We start from the raw sequence: 16,514 nt of genomic DNA on the forward strand, positions 1-16,514 counted from the left end.
TTGAATGAATGAAGCATGGAGTGAGAGGGCAGCTGGATGGATTACAGCGCGCTGGAGACGCTCGGCCCAGCGGTGGGCCGTCCAGCTGCCCAAAGGGAGGTCAGGGGTTAAATGCTCGGGGTCAGAGGGCCTGAAACCCATCATTGAAAACAGACCTCGCCCTCCTTCAGCTGACAAAACCAGTCGAGTGGTTAAGGGCACGAGGTCTGTTCATATGAAGTCCAATGGGCGAGAGGTCATAGGTTAACCATATTTATAGACCTGTTGCATTTCCACATTCCATCAAACATCAGATTTACTGATCAAGTCTAATAAAAATATTCAATTAACACACACACACACAAAATGATCAACAATCTGTTTAAATGGTCATTATGGAAAAGCGATCTATATGTTATTAAATTCAAGACAAACAGGTTCAAATGAGGATCGTGTTTGGTCTGTATGTTTCTATAAAGTATTCACACAACCTTTCTCTTGTCTTCAGACTTTTTTTGGTTCTTTGGGGAATCAGAAATGTTTCTGCTATGGGCATCGCTGCAAAGACCTTTTAAGAGTTTAAGTGCTGTGACAGAATCCCCCAAAATGGTTTACAACGTTATTTTGCACCATTTTGATTCAAATTCTAAGGAGAAATATATGCTGTGTAGTCATGAACTATGTGTATGATTATCTGTAAAAACTCTTTTAAGTTTGTTCTTATTCATTAGTTGTGATATCATCAGAATTCATAACTATTTTACCAGATGGCTAATTCATATAAATTCATACGGTATGACTGGTACTAGAACATATCTTTACGGTTTTCAATTGAAATTAGTAGTTGAGATTGTACTTAAAAACTAAACACATTAAGTAAAGCACTTGCGTTGATGTAACTCACACTGTAAAACTTTGCTGTAGTTTTGCAGCAGGTTTGTAACTTACTGTAGATTTAATTTACAATTTTCTTTCAAACGTAAACTTACCTAATCTTGTATTTTGTCATAAAATAAGACTAAATATCTTAGGCCACGTAAATGTATCATCATTTAAGAAGTTTTAAAGATTTTGACTAGATAACAAGACAAAAATGCTCAGAAAGAATGACAGTTTTTGCAGTGTTGCTGTGCTAATGCCAGTAACGAGACCAGTCTCTTGTCGCTTATTTTGAATCTCAAAAGTCAAAGTGTTTTCATTTTGATTATTACACGGCGCTCTGGAATGCTTGATTCTGATTGGCCAGTTGCGACATTCAAATTGTTGTTATTCTCAGATAACAACCGCTGGAAACTAATAACACTGCAAAATGATGTGGTCTCATCAAGAAAACGCATCTCGATTCAAGAATTTTTAAACATTTGTACTGGAAAACAAGACAAAAGTACTAAGTAAGAAAGTCATTTTTTGCAGTGAACACCCAGTAACCCGGATGCTGCAAATCCTTTTGACAGGTGTAGTTTAATATTACACAAAATTAAATGTAAATGTCTTTTACATGTGATTACATATATGACATTATATTTACAAATGATTAAACCAAATGGTGGTTTCATTGCATTCGAAGGTCGTGTCTTAACTTAAAACCGAAAGTAAACGTGTTTTTCTTGCAGAAGGTCTGCGGAAGTAATTAAATCTACAGTAAACTACAGCAAAGTTTGACAGCATAGAATGAGCATACATTGTTAACTTATAAAAAAGTGAAATGTAAAGCCACAACGATAACAAAGTCATATTAAATCAGCCACTCATAAAACTGCCATGAGATCGTGTTGGAAGCATTTAAAAATAATAGTCTGTAAAGTCATCGACTGTCTGGATGCCAACGCAGCCGTCAAAAGAGAAATTCATCATGGGATGTCTATCCCAGAATGCACTGGGGTCTGGCTGTATGTTTTGCAGTCACACATCTCAGAGAGCTTAAGACACACCTGCAGGTCTCTTTCATCCACAGCCAAACGTGTCAGCTTGCGACTTCATACTGAGAAAAGAGACGTTCACTTCTTTGTGGATTTGTGCTAGCTGACGGGTGGACGTCTTCTACAACATACCATTCTTTCCTTCTCATCCAATGAAAAGCTTGAAAATTCTTGCCCCAAAAAAGAGACATTCGTTGTCAACCAATACGTCGATGTGAGCATGTCATCGTTATTTAAAAGGCCTGTTTCTGTTCTCTTTTTCTGGGATCTCTTGTTGATTTTGGATGTGAAATGGATGTAATTATTGCTGGGAAAAGATAAACGTGAACTCTTTTGTTCCTCGTCTGTAATGTTGGTTGGAAGACGTTTTTCCGCGTCTCTTTACTCAGACCTGCTGTGCTCTATTGGGCTCTTTTGAAAGAGGAAAATAAAGAGAAAAGCGAGGCAGGAGTACGGGCCATAGAGAGCCTTCTGCTGACCAACTGTGCTGTCAGTGGGTGCTTGTAATCTCCATTGTGTCTCTCAGAGGTCGTCACAGAAGAATTAAATCACTCCGCAGCTCTTTCACGCTGAGAAAACTGAGCTCGGTCAGGTGATACAGTCCTGTAAAAACAAGTCAACAGAAATAAAGCCATAACATACACAGACACTGATGATGTTGACTGGTCAGCACAGTCCAACATCTATAATACACTAACATATGTGATGTCAAACAGCTACTGCATGCGTCTTTTCCTGCAAACCAATAAAATCAAACATCTTAAACATCTCAATGATTTGTCAGAGACATCAATGAAATGACATGGAGAGCAAATGAGAACCTTTCGCTTAAGTCTCATCTGCGTCTCAGATATTTCTCCTGAGAAAAAAAGGTGTAAATCTCCACAATTGTTTCAGAAGAGATGTCAACAATGTCACAAAGTCAATATTATTGAAGATCCTAATATGAACTCAAACATTTCTCATCAAATTTACCCAAACCAAGATTATTTTACATCTACAATCTTCATTCATTTACACCTGCATACTTTACTGTTATTCTCACACACGTCAAGAACGTCTCATTAAAAGTGCTTAACATAAGAATGTTTTAATTACAAGTTTATGTTCTTAAATATTTTTATAAGTGTTAAATGTGATCATTTATAGACTATTTTAATTCAAAAGTAACTGTTTCATGCGCCCCATATTTACAACATGGCAAATTCAATGTATAGGCCTATATGTATAGATTATACAGGGTAAATTTATATAATGTTTTAATTTAGATTATTATATAATTATTTTACATTTGATCTCTATCTTACTGTGTCGGTCTTTTGTGCTCTGGAAGCGTGCGTAACCAAAATAAGCTCTAAAAGCTCGTTCGTTTTTTATTTGGATAGAACTGATTTTTACATCATGAAGTACAATGCTGTCACCTAGTGACAAAAACTGTGAACTGCAGGTCCTCCTCGCGCTCACTACTGCGCAGACTCTGACTCCGAATGACGTCATAGGCCATATATGGACATGTTGCTTAATTTTACTACAGTAAAGCTTAATGGGGGACGCGAAATGCACATGTGAAGCAACAAGAAACGTTTAATGAACGTAATTCTAATGTTTAAAGGGGAACAGTCACGTGTTTCTGAAGAACTTTATTGCTCGGCTGAATAAGAATATTTGTTGTCAGTGGTTTTCGGCAGGCCCGTTTCTTTAATGGATGCCAATGGAGGAGAGACTTTAACAGGGGCGGACTGGGAGCAAAATGTGACCCTGGACTTCTTCAGCAGGAGAGGCCCACAAAACCCAGCTCGCAACATAACATAACACAACAACGCACTGATGCACAAACCATTCTATAGCATTATAATTCATAAATGTCAATGTTTTTAAGACCTTTCATGCCACCTTGCAAAGTCAATAAAACATTAAACAGTAAAGGCCAGTACAGTCTAAGCAACAAACAGAAATCTAAATGACATAAAAGCCTGCCTAAACATGTACATTTAATATAAAGTATTTATTGTAATATAAGGCAATGTATTTAAATGGACCATGACATGGTGTGACTAGACTTTGCTTACAAATATTGTTTTAAATCAGCTATAAAGTCCAAAATCAACATTTATACAAGTTTTAAGAAGTTAGTGTTTAGGATTTATAAATTGAGAAGAGAAGAGCGGAGAGAAAACATTCACTCTTTGGGTTTAATAAGTAAGTAGCTTACTTATAAGCTTAATGAAAAGAGTTTAATAAGCTTTTTTAAACTATGCATTGAATACAAATTTGACAGGAAAATTAAAAGTCATTTCATTACCTGTGATGATAGATCTGCAGTCTATTGAATTCTTCCATGCTAATAAAAAGGCCTGTAGTATGACATACACGTGTATATAGTCCAATGTCATATCTTATGCCTGATCTGTTTCAGTGTGTTTTTAGACATGTTAACACGAACACACGTCTTAAATTATGTGACAAACCATTTTTCATTTTTCGAAGATTTCAATAGCAAAACTCACAAACATTTTTATTGTAAAACCGTTGGCTTTGTTATGTTTGCCTTCTTACATCTCACTACACGGTCATCATTCAAACTGAATCCCCGCATTGGAGTTCGCGCATGTTAAGCGCCCGCCTACCGACAGTAGTTCTGCCTCCTTCAATTTGATTGGCCGAAAGTTCTGTCTTCTTTAGTTTGATTGGCTGTATTCTGAGTGCTCTCTGTAATTTGATTGGCTGGAATTCTGTGAACCCGGTCATTATTTAATTTGATTGGTCAATATTTTGACATTGACGAGCACTTGTTACCGCTGCTGCATTAAACCACTGGGACGCAGAATGATAACAGTCAGGGAGGGGGAGGGCAGGACATTCGCTGGCACAGCACAAACACACGCTCGTTTGTCGATCGACGCACGTATTCATCTGCTGCATAGAAAAAAGATGTAATATTATGGTTTCTGACTTTCTGTACTGAGTGGGACGGCCCACATTTGCCAGCGGCCCAGCGGGAAAACTCCCGGTGCTCCAGATGGCCAGTCCGCCGCTGGACTTTAATACCATGAATAAAGTGCTTTTGTGAGGAAAAATACTGTAAAAAAATACGTAATACTGTGGTCCTAAGAAAACCTCTGCTCTCTACATTTTCTGTTGCTGCGTTATGACAACAACTTACCATTTTAGAGAATAATCTATACAATAAAATGAGCATAAACATTTTTGTGTTTTGAAGTCTCGCGCTGGGCGTGTTCTGGCGCTGTCCGCTAAAACACGCATATCTCTCGAGAGTGCGCGTGTCCGATACGTGCTACAAGAACAAAATATTATTATTATGGTAACCATAGTTTTTGCCTAAATATATTTGGATAGCAGATTTATATGACTACTGGATTTATACTTCAATATATAGGGTAATTTATACAATTTACTACTTTATTAATTAATTAATTTGTTTATGCAACAAAGTAGCACGTGCACCTGTTAACTGTTTTGAAAAGGACGTAAAACGAAGGTGCCTTGCGGTCCTACAGAGGGCGTCAGAGACCTAGATCTGAGATTTAAAGGGTTCAAGATGTAATGCAAATAAAAGATTGTAGCAATCCTGTATACATTATTAATATTTATTTATTATTCTTTTGTAATAAATCAGTTATTTTATGTTGACTGAAAACAAACCTAGCAAGATGTAATAAGTGAGAAAATACGTTTTCTAAAATATGTGAACACACATGTTTTGATGGATAGTTGTGAAGTGACCAAATGTAATGTCGTTTTTTTTCACCTTTTACTCTTTTTATTCTCGATGAGCCGTAATAAAGCATCTCTCCCCCCCCCTCTCTCTCTCTCCCTCTCTCAGTGGATGATGCTGTGGTGGTGTGTTCAGCAGCACCACTGCAGTGAGAGAGGCAGCGCAGCATCACACCGGCCGGACATCTTTCAGTGGGATTCTGTCCGCATCGCGGTGTCTGCAGGAGAGAATCCTGCACATGTTTTCTGTGATGCTGTCTGTATTTGTGTTCCTGCTCCTCCGCATTGACGCCTCCATCACACATCCAACATCCACGGGTGAGTTTACAGGACAAATAATCTAGAATACGACACATCGTTTCTAACGTACAACTCAACTTCTAACGTGTGATTCATTTCTTTCAAATGACCTCACTCATAATTCATGAGGGAGATTTTAATGACATGTCGGGTTATTTTGGTCACATGACTTTATCAGCGTCCTCCATTCTTTCTGTTAAACGTCAGCCTATATTAATGCAAGCCAACGGAACAATGATGCTGTAATGTCTGTTTTGTGCATGCTGTCTGATGAAAAATCACAACAACAACCCATATCAAATCATGTTACTTCGAGGTGATCCAGAGGTCATTGAGACATCATCTGTGAGCTGTAAACAGAGACCTCTTGTGCATTTAATGAACGAATGTGATGTGATTGTGTGAAATGTCATTCTGTGCATCTGCGGCTGACTCTGACCTTTAAAGAGAGAATATGGACACACACACACCAGAGTTTCTGTCAGAAAGGATCTGAGCAGGGATCAGACTCAGCTTAGATAAGCGTGTTTTTAGAGCGTCTGCTTTTAAAATACATGTAATCATGAAACATTGCCGTGGCCTAGAAAAGATTAAACCATGTTTTTTGTTCATGGCAACAATAACTGCGTGACCTGGGATTTTGGTTGAAATGTCTGTATGGTTACCATGGAAACATTTTTGTAAGAGTGTTTTGTAAAATATAACTGGGCTTTGAAGATGTTCTCTGCATTGTTTACAAAGGAAGCAGCATCAAGAGTTCAGTTAGGATCTTTCTTTTTCAGCCGTCCTGTGATGGATGCAGCACAGCACATGTGTGCCTGACACTCTTTGTTCTGTAGTTCACATGTGATTCTATCATACAATCTGAGTTTTGTGTTGAATCAGAGTGAAACTAGTGTGTGTGTTTCTTCAACCGCAATATGTTCCATCTCACTTAACCTTCTGCATTTCTGTAGCACTGGCATGTTGGCATTTCTAAACATCTGCGCTGCACCTTTAAGAGTCAGTAAGTGTAATGTGACGTTTGGCCTGACATCTACACCTGTGTAAACACTAGAGATCATGCAGGTGGAGGTTTTAGCATCACATATCACATCATGATAATACATGTAAAGGTGTTCGGCGGATGTTTCTATCCACACAGTGAGCTGAAGTGCATTCCTGAAAACAATCATAGTTTTTTCTGCAACACATCAGACTGCAAAGTAATTAGTTACTGTAATTTAATTACTTTCCCCTTAAAAAGTAAAGTAAGGGATTACTCTTTTTTTCTGTAATTCTATAATATTGAATATGAAAAAGTAAATAATTACTAGTTGTTTTGTAGGTGAGGTGTGTGAGCCGGTTTCATGTGAGAACGGTGCTGACTGTCCCACTGCACCCGCTGATGAAAATGTTTTGTGTGAGTTTGGATTTCTTTTCTATAATAGAACTCTGATGTTAGAGTCACATACGCCAACCGGTGTTCGTTTCATTTCTGTAATAAATATTCAGTCTGAAACATACTTTCTGTTTTCTCAACAGCATCAGGATGGGAAGAACCAGCGGTCATCGGTGCGTTTCTTAATCGACTGTAAAACCTCCTCAATACTTCACACAATATTCTCAATACAATATTCACGAGTTTATTCCAGATACGTATGTCATATTACAGGACAGATGACTGATGCTCAAACGATGAGCTGTGAATATTAAATACATTTGCTTCATGTTCAAAGTCAATGACGACATGAAATAATAATGAAAGCAGAGATGTGTCATTAAAGATGAACGCGTTGTATCGTTCCGAGCATTATTATTTGTTATTTGTCCAGTCTAGACTTCTTAAACTGTGCTTGTGTGATTCAGGACCCTGCCGTCCGAACCCGTGTCACAACGGAGCCGCGTGTGAGATCAGCGAGACGTATCGAGGTGACACTTTTATTGGATATGTCTGCAGGTGTCCACCTGGATTTGAAGGTGTCCACTGCCAACACAGTAAGAAACCTTTTATATTGTGCAGAAATGCTTCTATCAGTCAGTCGGTTTTGGCTGGTGCTGATGTAATGGTCACATACAGAATAACATTTCTTCCCAAACCGCTTCTTGAGTCTCAGTCAACAGCTCAGTATTGCCAGTTGATTCTGGAGTTGACAGAATTGCGAGTGAGGTTTGATTATGAGGCAGATATTCTCTGTTTAAAACAATAAGACGAAATGATGAAAACATGTTTTGATGAAAATAATAAGACGTTTTGATGAAAACACGCGAGTAAGTGTTTTCATCAAATGCACAATCTCTTCTGCATGTGTATGTTTTATCTGGTTTGGGTTTAAGAGACAGGAATATAATCAACACAGACAGATAAATAAAAGATATTCTCTTCTAGATGCTGTGAGGAGCATCTTATTCCCTGCACAGCACAGCACAGCGCCTGCATTATTCATTGCTTCAGGAGAGAGAGAGAGACGTGACCTTAATTTGCACCGTCTCCTGAAGTGACTTGTAGAAGGGCAGTCCAGATTGAAAGCACAGATAAGAGAAGAGATTCTGAGATTCAGTCACACAGCTGATGAGAATAATTAAAGGGATATTTCACAGGCAAAACAAAATGTCCCCATGTTTTTCTCCCCCTCAAGGCATCCTGACTGAATATGGTTGTCTTCTTGAAGAATAATGCAGTCGGAGTTATAATGCCACATATCATTTTACTTCCAAGCGGTAGAATGGGAGTGAACAGGTGTTGATTTTTTGAAGCTCCAAAAAATGCATCCATCGATCGAAGAACTGCTCGACTCGGCTCCGTGGTCTTAACACAGGTCTTCTGAAGCGTAACGATGTGTTTGTTTAAGAGAAATATCCATGTTGACAGCGCTATTAACATTGATGTCTAGTTCCCGAGCAGAGGAGACGGCATCCTATTGGAACAAAACAAAAAATGCCATGTTCGTCACCTGCGTCATCTGCCAGACAAAACAAGCCTCTGGTTCACGCGCAGCAGAGGGATAACGGAAGCTTGACATCAACGTTAATCGTGCTGTCAACATGGATATTTCTCGCTTCAGAAGACCTGTGTTAAGACCACAGAGCCATGTCGAGCAGTTCTTTGTTCTTTTGGAGCTTCAAAAAATCAACACCTGTTCACTCCCATTCTACCGCTTGGAAGTAAAATGATACGTGGAATTATAACTCCGACTGCATTATTCTTCAAGAAGACAACCATATTTAATTAGAATGATCTTTAAACACCATGCACTGTGCTGTGTTTGACCTTTTCTGTGTTTTTCAGTTTTTCTTATTTTCTCCTGTAAAGCTGCTTAAGGAACAATGCACATTATGAAAAGAACTATATAAATAAAATTGAATTGAATATTCAGTCAGGATGCCTTGAGGGTGAGTAAAACATGGGGACATTTTGTTTTGCCTCTGAAATATCCCTTTAAACTGTGCAGTATTGTTCAACTCATGTACAGTTATTAAAAAAACACTGAAACCAATCTTACTTCCCAAAACTGTAAATAATAAAACAACAAGATTTTTGTGTTTTGTCTCTGTTAGTTGGAATAAAAAGTTAGGATGCTCTGAGAGGTTGCTTACTGGTCCGAGTCAGCGTTCAATACCCAGTTTGTGTAATATTCTGGTTTGATGGGAGATTTTCAGGTGTGATGTGAGAGAGATTTATCATTAACGTGTCAGAGATCATGAGAAATTACGTCTGACCTTTTGGAGATTTTCCCAGGGTGTCGTCTTTGATGAATAACTGAATGCAGAATGACATGACGTCCTGCGGTTGATTTATATCGTCTTCTCTCTTCAGACGTTAATGAGTGTGAGAGAAATCCGTGCAGGAATGGAGGCAGCTGTACGGATCTGCGGGCCAACTACACCTGTCAGTGTCCCGGTGAATACATGGGGAGAAACTGTCAGTACAGTAAGTGAGAATCACAACTTCATCACCTCCTTTCGTTAAAACGAAACTGGATCACGTGTGCGTGATGAGCAGTGTTGGGCAAGTTACTCTGAAAAAGTAATGAATTACTAGTTACTAATATTCAATAGTGTAATTAGATTACTGTACAAATCGCTCTCTCCTAAAAGTATTCAATGACTAATTACTTTCTATATCCTATATCAATAAGTGATTCAACGATAGAAACGGCTTATTTAATTCATTCAAAAAAATAATAAACAACAACATAAATTATTCTTATTAACTGACCAAAGTTTACAAATGTGAGAAGATACATTAAAGCTAGACTCATCATTTGGATGTCATTTCCACTATTGTATACATTACACAGTATTTAGTTTAATTACATCAGAAGTAACTGTAATTAAATTACAGAAAAAAATAAGAGTAATCCCTTACTTTACTTTTTCAAGGGAAAGTAATTAAAATACAGTAACTAATTAATTAGTAACTAGTTACACCCAACGCTGGTGATGAGAGCCATCTGTCTTCAGACGCTGTGTTGTGAGAGTATTCTGACGTGAAGATGACATTGATCGGTGTACAGATTCAGTTTTGTTTATTTTTGTCTACACATTTCCTCGTAACTCACTGGATGTTCCAGAACCTCACAACTGTGTCTCAACACACTTATGGACGTTGAATTGAATTAGTGAGAGAATGTCATGTGCTCTCAGAGGAGCGAATATGAAGTGACACACCTCGATGAGGTTTGATTTGTGATCGTGCTTTCCGGACAACACAAGAAGTGTTCCCAGCGGACCCTCCGGCTCCACACACGAAGCGATCGATAGACGCGGAGGCTTCAGTAACGTCATCCCCTGAGCTCCAGAACGACGCCGGGACTGCAGCGATGATATTTCAGTCTACATAGGACACCGATGAATGTGATGACGCGGCGTCCAGGGGTTTAAACCTGACAGATGTTTTTCAGGACAAAGCGATGAAAGCCTCCGATAACCGGCCTGCAGTGAGGACCTGTGAGCATGAGAGAGACACGGGCTGTGACTGAAACCGCTCCCCTATATCGTGTTTCTGCCATTTTGTAGTGGTGTCCGAAACCTGAGTGATTTTAAATATATTAAATAATTGTATTAAACGTTAAAGTAAATAAAGGCGGCAAACAGTGGTTTTGTTCCTTTTATTAAAAACGTGACAAATTGTCAGGGTACACAACACACGGATTCAATAGCAGGTTAAACTGACTTTATTAAGTGTCACAAGAGTAAAGCCAGGAAGGAAGTCTGTGGTATTAGCAGGCTCAGTGGACTCGACCCAAGGAGAGAGCGCAGACTGCCAATGATAGAACACCACCTCTGGGGGTACCGGACCCACATGAAGGAGAGGAGTGACGCGGAGGAAGGCGATTCCTCGAGCGAGAGAAGTCCCACGGTCAGAGAACAGGGGCACACACACGCTGACAATGAGCACTGCGTGCCAGCCGTCAAAACAAACACAGAGACAGGCAGACGGTTAGACGCGAGACCTGACAAGAAATAAGGTGAAAATGAACTTTACCATTTTATTAAGCCATTAACCCATGAAGCCACACAGGTGTAAGATAAGCATTATGTCGAATGTCCGCGACAGAGCTGTCAGACGCGGGTTATATTACGTCAGTGTCTGAAATCGTTCACTCATTTTCATTCGCTTCTTTCCCATATAGTGGACTCAAATGTCATTCGCTGTATAGGGAATAGTGAAGGAGTGAGCGAGGGAACGGTTTCAGACACAGCAACGGGTTTCCTTCCACCCAGGGCTGGACTAGGACGTTAAATTGGCCCTGGCAATTTTGACCAGATTCGGCCCTCCTTCATTAGTGTCGACGGGGGGGTTGGGTGTTGTGGTGCTGTCATTGCCTTTCCTGCATACATGTCCGATTCGCAATTGCATTCGCGTTCCGTGCATACGTGCACGATTCACGCTTCTAATCCCTAAATCTCTCTGGACCGTGCGTCCGTTTCAGCCCAAAAAGTACATTGGCCCACCTGGAAAATACCCGGTATGCCCGATTACCAATCCAGCCCTGCTTCCACCCAAGAACTGTGGTGTTCATTTCAACGTGAGAAAAATAAGAGAATTCTGTCATCATTTCTTCATCCTCGGGTCATGTCAAACCTGCACGAGTTTCTTTCTTCTGCAGAACACAACAGAAGATATTTTGAAGAACGTTGATCGTCAAACAACACTGAACTCCATTGACTTCCATTGTACGAACACAAAACCACCGAGACTTTTCTCTAAATATCTGCTTTTGTGTTCCACTGAAGAAAGACTCACATACGGACTTACAGTCACACAAGACAAGAGAGAATAAATGATGATTCTTTTTGGCTGAACTGTCCCTTACTTCCCAAAGTTAGGGTTTATGTTATGTCTCATCCATCTGAATGAACACAGATCGCATAAGGTCATTCACTTTTGAGAGAATTTGATATGTGAATGGACGTTTGTATGTGCAGACTTGATTTCTCTTACCTTTGTGGTTTGCGTCTTCTTTTCTCAGAATGTTCTGGACCTTTAGGGATGGAGGGCGGGATCATTTCAAACCAGCAGATAACAGCCTCATCCACACATCGAGCTCTGTTCGGTCTGCAGAAGTGGTTTCCGTACTTCGCTCGACTAAACAAGAAGGGTCTGGTCAATGCCTGGAGCTCAGCTGAAGGAGATCGATATCCATGGATTCAGGTCATCACACCACATTGTCTTGTCCATTCTGTTTTATTCAAAGTTGAGTCTATTCAGTCTTTGGGTGAAATGCATAACCTGCTCCGTCCCTGAAACAGCTGTCAGTCATTCAACACAATAACAGTATCAATCATACAGCGATCACGTGTGTGTGTTCAGGGTACATCTGTGTTAGATTTCATTAGAGTGTTTAAAACATCTCTCAGAATGACCTCATACTAACTCTATTTTATATCCCTTGAGATTAAAGAAGCAATCCCTAAAATACAACCTCAACTCAACAGTGATGTGACTGTCTGACCCACGTGATGTACAAAAACACTCCCGATCACATGTAAACCAGCCAGGTGGTTTTGGAACATATTCACACGTAAACATGTCACCGTGTTTGACCGGGATCACATGGGGGTTTTTGCACATGTGAAGTGAAATTCATAAAGCTTTTCTGTAATGGAATACTCAGAGATTTGAGGACTTTATAGATGGTTTTAAAGCGACGACATAAACTAACGTTACTGCGCATGCGCGCACAAACAATAGAGCACCTGTAGATTATTTCTGATAACAAGCAAAAGAAACCGATAAGAAGCGTTACTTGGCTAAACTCGTCTCTCCAATATTTTGATTAGACTGCGATACCAAACTCAACCGCTAGGTGTCAGTGTGCCACACGGTTTCTTTAAATGCGACCAAACTACAGGACTCATTCAACAAATCGTTCATTAAGAGATACTTTACCCAAAAATAAATTCTGTCATCATTTATTCACCTTCGAGTTGTTCAAAATCTGTATAAATGTCTTTGTTCTGATGAACAAAGCCCCCCCCCCCCCGCAGGTGCCTGAGCAGCAGCAGACTTCACATGATCATGATGATGATGATGATTCACTCATTCATCGTATGATTTTATCCTCTCACAGATCAATCTCCAGCGGCGGATGAGAGTGACCGGTTTGATAACACAAGGAGCCAAGCGTCTCGGGAGTCCCGGGTATGTCAAGTCATATAAAGTAGCGTACAGTGAGGACGGGACGGCCTGGAGCATGTTTAAAATCAAGGACACACACGAGGACATGGTGAGACACAGAGCTCTTTACACACGACCCACATGAAAGAACCCACCAAATCTGAAGCTGATCATAGACATTTACTTCAAGCACACGAAGTATACAAGTATACAAATTCACACCCAGATATTATTTATACATTAAGTATTGAAAAAAACTTGACAGTACAAATGAAAAACACACTTGTAAACTAATTGTGTCCTCAAAGTTCTCTCTAAGTACACTTAAAAAATATGCTTTTATAAAGCGCCATCTGGGCCAGTTGAAATAGTAGACATGCAAGTATATTGATATTAGTCTTAAAATACACTTTAAAGAATACTTCATAAAATGAACTTGAGTTTTACATGCCCCCTCCCTAAATCTGTTGATTTAATGGGTTGACGTTTGTTTGTTTGTTTGTTTGTGAACAGATATTCAGTGGAAACACAGATAACAGCAGTCCCTCTGCCAGCTCCTTCAGTCCTTCCATTGAAGCTCAGTACATCAGAATTTACCCACAAGTCTGTAGAAAACACTGCACGCTGCGTCTGGAGCTGCTGGGATGTGAGCTCACAGGTGTGTGTGTGTGTGGGAAGGGTAAACCCTACGGTATGGGGACAAAATGTCCCCACAAAGATGGCAATATCCAAAACCCTTGTCCTTGTGGGGACATTGTTTGGTCCCCTTGAGGAAACAAGCTTATAAATCACACAGAATGAACTTTAGTGTAAATGTAAAAGAGCAGACAGTTGTGTGTGATTGTTAGGGTTAGGGGGAGGGAATATGATATACAGTTTGTACAGTATAAAAACCATTGTGTCTATGGAATGTCCCCATAAAACATGGAAACCCAACATGTGTGTGTGTGTGTGAGTGTGTGCGTGAGTGTGTGCGTGTTTGTATGGTTCATATTTCTGTCAAAGTCTGAAGTGTGACATTTACATTCACACGTGTTTGGTGAAGGATGCTCGGAGCCAATGGGGATGAAGAGCAGACACATTCAGGATCATCAGATCTCCTCCTCCAGTGTGTTTCATACCCTCAACATGGACATGTTCTCCTGGGAACCCTCCAAAGCCAGACTGGACAAACAGGGCAAAGTCAACGCGTGGACGTCCGCTCACAATGACCAATCACAGTGGCTGCAGGTGAGTCAGTCAACACACGCTAATGTTTCTATCTAAAGAAGTCCTCAATGAAGAAAATATATTTCATGATTTATAAACAGCACATATCACTTAGCCAACATTTATACACTACGAAAAAAAAGAAAAAGATACAGAATTGTATGCAGTGGTTTATATATAGAGAGAATTTTAAGACTAATAGAAAAACGGGTCCAAGAGAACATCACGAGTAGAATCATGAAGGGGATTGTGAAGGGGAAATCAGTGAACCTTGCGCTGTAAATCATTCAATATTTCATCCATGATGTTCTGTGGCTCCTGGCACACATTAATCCTCAAACAATCAATAGACTTCAAGATGATCATTTATTTTACCCATAATCCCCCACACGCACACTCGACATGAGTGTGTCTTGCTGCTGGAATAACAGACGGATCAGTCTGATACACCACTGATCTGAGATCAGGACATGCACATGATCATAAACACTTTTTTCTTCTAAAAACATTTAACAATCATTTTGCACAGTTATATTTTTCACTACGAAACATACACCTTCAAGATCAAGAGGTGTTTAAGATCATGAGAAACATTTCGTGCACGACTGTAAGCTCATTTCTGTCAGATGTCGGTGGGTTTGGCTGATTCAATAGAATTTTCACTTCACAGAGAGTCATAGAGTGTGTGCAGTTATTACAGGTGAAGGTCTGAGAGATTTAGTAGGACGTTCCTCATCTGGTGAAGGGCAGTAAATTCAGACGCTAACCGTCGGAGAGAAGGTGCTGCCACAGCAGCTTTAAGATTTGTTTTGTCATCAAACACTTTCTCAGAGGTTTGCGGCGGTGTAACCTACTTTAAAATGACATTTTCAGACATCAACACTGCAAACGCCTGAAGCAGCAGCACAGCTCCGCTTCTATTTCTGACGTCCTTCACACACACTTTATTTCTCCTGAACACTTTTCATTTTACTCTCCGATTCCAACCCACAGCTGAAGTGTGATGCTGAGCTACACAAACACTTCTGTTCTTTCTAAGACTAAAACGACTGAAGAAGACAATCCAATCTCTCTCTCTCTCTCTCTCTCTCTCTCTCTCTCTCTCTCTCTCTCCTCTCTCTCTCTCTCCCTCTCTCTCGTTCTCTCTCCTCTTGTTCCCTCTCCTCTCGTTCTCTTTCTCCTCTCGTTCTCTCTCCTCTTGTTCCCTCTCCTCTCGTTCTCTTTCTCCTCTCGTTCCCTCTCCTCTCGTTCTCTCTCCTCTCGTTCTCTCTCCTCTCGTTCTCTCTCCTCTCATTCTCTCTCCTCTCGTTCTCTCTCCTCTCGTTCCCTCTCCTCTCGTTCTCTCTCCTCTCGTTCTCTCTCCTCTCATTCCCTCTCCTCTCGTTCCCTCTCCTCTCGTTCTCTCTCCTCTCGTTCTCTCTCCTCTCATTCCGTCTCCTCTCGTTCTCTCTCCTCTCGTTCCCTCTCCTCTCGTTCTCTTTCTCCTCTCGTTCTCTCTCTTCTCTCGTTCTCTCTCTCTCCTCTCTTTCTCCTGCTCTCGTTCTCTCTCCTCTCGTTCCCTCTCCTCTCGTTCCCTCTCCTCTCGTTCTCTCTCCTCTCGTTCCCTCTCCTCTTGTTCCCTCTCCTCTCGTTCTCTATCCTCTTGTTCTCTCTCCTCTCGTTCCCTCTCCTCTCGTACTCTCTCCTCTCTCTCTCTCCTCTCGTTCTCTTTCACCTCTCGTTCTCTCTCCTCTTGTTCTCTCTCCTCTCGTTCTCTCTCCTCTCTCTCT

At 40.3% G+C, this 16,514-nt stretch overlaps 1 protein-coding gene across 1 annotated transcript in view; it reads left to right on the top strand.

The window, feature by feature from the left end:
• Positions 1 to 5,748: 5,748 nt before the first annotated feature.
• edil3b (EGF-like repeats and discoidin I-like domains 3b) overlaps positions 5,749 to 16,514 on the top strand; it is a 15,421-nt gene continuing 4,655 nt past the window's right edge. Inside the window, exons 1-9 of the mRNA XM_057321077.1 lie at positions 5,749 to 5,951; positions 7,261 to 7,335; positions 7,458 to 7,487; positions 7,782 to 7,910; positions 9,730 to 9,843; positions 12,389 to 12,570; positions 13,490 to 13,645; positions 14,050 to 14,194; positions 14,582 to 14,766. Of these exons, the coding sequence (XP_057177060.1) occupies positions 5,873 to 5,951; positions 7,261 to 7,335; positions 7,458 to 7,487; positions 7,782 to 7,910; positions 9,730 to 9,843; positions 12,389 to 12,570; positions 13,490 to 13,645; positions 14,050 to 14,194; positions 14,582 to 14,766 (1,095 nt within the window). The 5' untranslated portion in view covers positions 5,749 to 5,872. The remainder of the gene's footprint in view (positions 5,952 to 7,260; positions 7,336 to 7,457; positions 7,488 to 7,781; positions 7,911 to 9,729; positions 9,844 to 12,388; positions 12,571 to 13,489; positions 13,646 to 14,049; positions 14,195 to 14,581; positions 14,767 to 16,514) is intronic.

This window comes from Triplophysa rosa, linkage group LG22 (assembly GCF_024868665.1).
Source record: "Triplophysa rosa linkage group LG22, Trosa_1v2, whole genome shotgun sequence".
In the NCBI taxonomy this organism is placed as follows: domain Eukaryota; kingdom Metazoa; phylum Chordata; class Actinopteri; order Cypriniformes; family Nemacheilidae; genus Triplophysa; species Triplophysa rosa.